The sequence below is a fragment of the Nicotiana tomentosiformis genome, chromosome 11, assembly GCF_000390325.3.
Source record: "Nicotiana tomentosiformis chromosome 11, ASM39032v3, whole genome shotgun sequence".
NCBI classification, from domain to species: Eukaryota; Viridiplantae; Streptophyta; class Magnoliopsida; order Solanales; family Solanaceae; genus Nicotiana; species Nicotiana tomentosiformis.
The window spans coordinates 19,659,513-19,664,766 of NC_090822.1; the positions used below are offsets into that span (position 1 = coordinate 19,659,513).

General features: G+C 29.7%; 1 protein-coding gene across 1 annotated transcript; it reads left to right on the top strand.

The window, feature by feature from the left end:
* Nucleotides 1-462: 462 nt before the first annotated feature.
* Nucleotides 463-5,029, top strand: LOC104101009 (heptahelical transmembrane protein 1-like). Its single transcript, XM_009608409.4, has 4 exons — nucleotides 463-881; nucleotides 1,154-1,246; nucleotides 3,859-3,916; nucleotides 4,104-5,029. Exons 1-4 carry the CDS (start codon nucleotides 592-594, stop codon nucleotides 4,788-4,790), a joined length of 1,128 nt encoding a protein of 375 aa, XP_009606704.1. The 5' UTR covers nucleotides 463-591; the 3' UTR covers nucleotides 4,791-5,029.
* Nucleotides 5,030-5,254: the final 225 nt, after the last annotated feature.

Below are 5,254 nucleotides of genomic sequence, written 5' to 3' on the forward strand. Positions count from 1 at the left end.
AAAAAAACCAATTAAATCAATGTCAAACTGCCCCATACAAGAAATTAATAAGGAATGTAAAAATCTTAAAAACAGGTAATATGAATGAGTGATAGCAATCACTACTCGGCATATAATTATAATTTCATTCTTCACAACTATTTATTTTGTAATATTTAAAATTTAGGTAGCTAGCTCGATTCATGTACGCTACGTGTATTCATTGCAAAAATTACACATAATTATTTATCAAATATATAAGAACTAATTTTGTTTTGCAAAAAAAGGCCACCAATTAAATGGGAAGTCTAGATGCCACGTGTACCAAATAAAAAATATATAAATTTAAGGGGGTCATCAAAGTAACATGACAAAGAAGTTATTGATGACCTAACTCAAAAGGATTGTCCTAATTGTGAAAAAATCTTAGAAAATAAAAAAGAGAAAAAAAATCGCTATAAATACTGTCTTCTTCTTCTTACACTTTTTTAACATACCCTAAAAAACATATCCCCAAAAATCCAAAAGCCAAACAGTCAGAAAAAAGTCAATCAAGAAACAAAGAAAATTTTTATTTCTCTTCTTTATAATTTCACATTGGTTTAAAGGAGTATGATCAAAAGCTCAAAAGGGTCTGTTTGGAAGAGGAAAAACAAGGAGAATATGATGAATGAAGAAAAAGATGAGAAGCTAATTACAAATAGTAGCAAGAAGATGAAGAAAAATATTAATGGAAAAAGCAAAGGGGAAAATGAAAATTACCCTTTGCTTTGTTATCATGAATTGCCAAAATATATGAAGGATAATGAGTTTATTTTGAATTATTACAGAGCTAATTGGCCTATTAAAGAAGCTTTTCTCAGCATTTTTCGTTGGCATAATGAAACTCTTAATGTTTGGACGTAAGTATTTCATTTTTTTTCCCTGTTCGATTTGATATATACTGACAGTTTAAATTTTTTTATATAATCGATGTAGTAGTTATCATTTAGACAAATTAATAGTGTAAATTTTTGTTACACAATTAGTATGTAAAAGTTAAAGCTGGTGTTCTTTTATTTATTTATTTTTGGTTAATTTTTAAAATTGGATTTTTAGGAAGCTTTTTTATTTATTTTCTATTTATCTAGCATATTGTAAAAAAAATAAAGTAAACTTGTTTGATTTTTTGCAGGCATTTACTTGGATTTATTCTCTTTGTGGGATTAACCATAGTCAATGTAGTGGAAGTACCTCAACTTGCTGATTTCATGACTATGTTTATTTGGTAAGTCACCTAAATTTACTGTTTTTGAACTTTTTTCCCTTCTATTTTGTTCTCTCTAGAAATCAATCCCATGAATTAACAACGACTAATTATCCACATTAAATCTTGGTTATTAAACTAAAAAAATAAAAAATTGAATGCAAATAAATTCAGAGGTTGCCATTTCTTTAATCTCCTTAATTCTCATTAGTAGTTGTTTCGTTTTTCCTTTTCCTTTTTTTTAATGTATACTTCTCATGTTCCTCGTTTCTAATATAACTAGTGTTCAACTTTTAGGCAGAACACTATATAGTCGTACCTAAAATAATGACCGAATATATATATATATATATATATATATATATATATATATACAAAAAAAAATCTACACTTTTATCGCTACGAAATATAAATAGTTTTGATCGCGGACTAAAAGTTATATCTTTTAATGTATCAACCATTAAAAAGCAAAATCGAAAAATGAAAAAGGCTAATAATTTCTAGAGCAGATCATAGTGACAGCTAAAGACATTCAATATGGGTCCAATTTGATGTATGAAATGTTGGTAAAATGAATGGTTTTCTGGAATATGCTGTACGATATTGTTGGTCATCAAACTCCCAACTACATTCCATAAATATGTTCCCATTTATTTATACTAATAAAAAAATTTCATGGCTGAGATTCACGAAAAACCTTCAATAAAAATATTGTTGGTTGGTGCTTCACTAAAGTCATAGTCACAACCGCTAGGTGTGTCAATGGTTCGGTTCGATCGGTTATTTTATAAAATTTGTACCATACCAATTTTTTTGTTATTTTATGATGTATAACCAAAATTAGACTTTTAAAAACCGTACCAATCATGCTGGTTTCTCTTCGGTATCGGTACGGTTCGGTTAAATTTTCGGTATTTTTTAAAAAAGTCATTTAAAAGTCACTAATAGAAGTATAATGTAATAACATACCTACTTTTATAGGACTTATCAAAACTCTCTAGATAATCTTACCATTTAAAAGGTGATGAACTAAGAAACCATAAAAGATGCCCAGATCCATCAACTATTCTATAGCATCGTAAAAAAAAAAAAGCAAAGACAAAGAAAATATAAATCACACAGGTGAAAAGATATTAAGCAAGTTGAGACTCAAGAATAAAGCTTATAGAAAATTAAATATTTGAAAATATAAATTTAAATCATACGAAAATTGAATACATTGTAGGTTGTTACTCATAATCGTTGGATTACCCTGTGTCTTACTAGTGAGTATGCTGGAAACAGTTTAGTTTCAATAGGATTAGTATAATAGGTTTGGGGATTAAGATTTTGGGTTTAATTAATTATTGGCTTGTAACAGTTTTTATAATTTCAAGGCCCAATAAAAAATTTAATATTTTATTATTTTTTTATTAATATATAAATATATTTTTTCCGTGTAGATTTATTCGGTATTGTTCGGTATTTTTTCGGTTTATTTTCATAAAATAAAAACCTACCCTAATTATCGGTACAATTATAGATTTATATAAAAATCTACGATTTTATTAAAAAAACTTAAAAATTGGTTCAGTTCGGTACGATTCAGTCGATTTAGTTGGTTTTTAAATATCCATTGACATTCCTGACAACCGCCAAAGAATTTCTTGGAATTTATTAATTCACTTTAGTTTATAAAGGAAGAAGGGAAAAGAAAAAATTAGGCGGAGTATAAAATATAAATACTAAAAAGTTTTTAATTTGGGACTCTCGTTATAATGCACCGGTTGTGCCGGTAGAAATAGCACCAAACAGCCGCTTTTTGATATGTTGTTTAAAGTTTAGCCAGTGTTTTAAAAATATTTCAAATTTAGACAGATATGACAAATTTCATACAGCTCCTCCTCCTCCTTCTTCTTCAGATCTTCTAGTCTGAAGTTCTAAACTGCAATAGTTTAACTTCAAACCCAATAGTTTGAAACGTGAAGGTCTGAAGTTTGAACTCAGACCTGAGGTCTAAAGTTTGGGTTTGATAGTTCAAACTTGAGATCCGAAGATTTAAAGTTTGATTATAAAGTGGCTAAATTTTAAAAGCTTCATAAACTTTAGCTATTCTTTAAATTGGGAGAAATTCAAAAATAGCCATATTTACTAGTGGTAATTGAAAAAAAGTCACAGTTTCAAAAGTAATCGAAATTTAGCCACTTTTCATGTAAAGATAAATTTGAACGAAAACACTGTTCAAAATCCGAAAAATATTCCAGTATAATATACTGGAGTTCCAGTATAATATACCGGTCTAGCATAATATGCTGAAAGTTCATACACAGGTGCTCCAATCTCCAGTATATTATGCTGGACCGGTCCGTATTGCAGCAAAATAGTGGCTATTTTTTAATGACTTTGCAAATGGTGGCTATTTTTGAATTATCAGTCCGAAAACTGGTTAGTCCGTGCTATTTTAACCTTTAAATTGCATTCCTAAAATGGTTATTTGTGCACTTCGCCCGTTATAACTTGTAAATTTCAGCAAAGGCCTTAATTTCGCTCACTATTTGTGGTCCCTCCCCTACCCAAAATAGATTAAAAGGAATAAAGATTGCTTAATTTCATTCTCTGATAATTAATTCTTAATTATTGATTCAACCTCGCAGGAACTTTCCCACGAGTGGAGATGCAAATGTCTCCAATAATTCAAAGGAATTTTTCCAGGTGAGTTACTTTTCAATTCTCTTAAAATTAGCTTTCATTTTCGTAAATTCTAACAATATTAATAACGACACCTGAATCGGAAACATGTTAGGAATCATCTATATAAATCCTCACTATCTATATCGCTAAACAAAAACAGAAAAATCGAATAAATACGAAAATTAATATATCTTTTTTTTTTTTCCAGGGTTCAGGTAGACTAATTGATTTGAAGCAAGACCAAAACTTACAACTTGACATAATGTCAACACAGAGCGTACAAAGTGAAACAACATGGCCATTTTATGTATTCTTAGCTGGTTCAATGTTTTGTCTTCTCTCAAGCAGCATTTGTCATCTTTTCTCTTGTCATTCCCACAAGTTAAACATCCTCTTGCTTAGAATGGACTATGTTGGAATCACAGTCATGATAATAACATCATTCTTTCCACCAATTTACTACATATTCCAATGTTCACAACATTGGCAAATTGTATACCTAAGTGGTATCACAATTATGGGAATTTGCACTATCATCACTCTACTTTCCCCCGTGTTTTCGACTCATAAGTATCGATCATTTCGAGCTGTGTTGTTCATGTCTATGGGATTCTTTGGTCTGATACCTGCAATCCACGCGGTAATATTGAACTGGGATGAGCCTGAGAGGAATGTCACACTAGCGTATGAGTCCGCCATGGCATTATCTTATCTAATTGGGACTATGTTTTATGTTACTCGAATCCCTGAGAGATGGAGGCCTGGATTTTTTGACCTAGCTGGTCATAGTCATCAAATATTTCATGTATTTGTGATCTTAGGTGCATTGGCACACTATGGTGCTGCTCAAATTTTCTTGGAATATCGGAGTCGATTGGGTTGTGACAAACCCTAGATTACAATGCACTATGACCTAATTTACCAACAAAAAAAAAAGGAACATGATTATCAAATTTATTCTTTTTTATGTTTGTATTTTTAAAATTGATTTGATGATTTGATGTAAGGTATTGCGTTGTGTTATAGAAGGGGTTAATTTTTTTACCCTTTTAGCTATAATCATTCATTTGTTATGTAATGAAATTATAATGTATACATTTTCAAATTGGATTGAATGAACACTTAGATTTTTAAGTGATTGCCTTTATTTTTTAATATTTCGTCTGAAGAAATGTTAGGCTCGATTTTTCTTTTTAATTTTATTCTCCATCTCCTTCTTCATTTATAAGGAATGAAAAATACTAACCGCAACCTAATGTTCACATAATCGAATGATTTATCTTATGAGTCAAATATTAAAGTAAGAATATATATATATATATATATATATATATATATATATATATATAGGATGCCGCC

Excerpts from the sequence above, each read along its gene's own strand:
- LOC104101009 (XM_009608409.4), top strand. The coding sequence starts at position 592 with ATGATCAAAAGCTCAAAAGGGTCTGTTTGGAAGAGGAAAAACAAGGAG. Across the intron at positions 1,247-3,858 it reads TTCATGACTATGTTTATTTG|GAACTTTCCCACGAGTGGAG; the intron begins GTAAGTCACCTA and ends TCAACCTCGCAG. Across the intron at positions 3,917-4,103 it reads ATTCAAAGGAATTTTTCCAG|GGTTCAGGTAGACTAATTGA; the intron begins GTGAGTTACTTT and ends TTTTTTTTCCAG.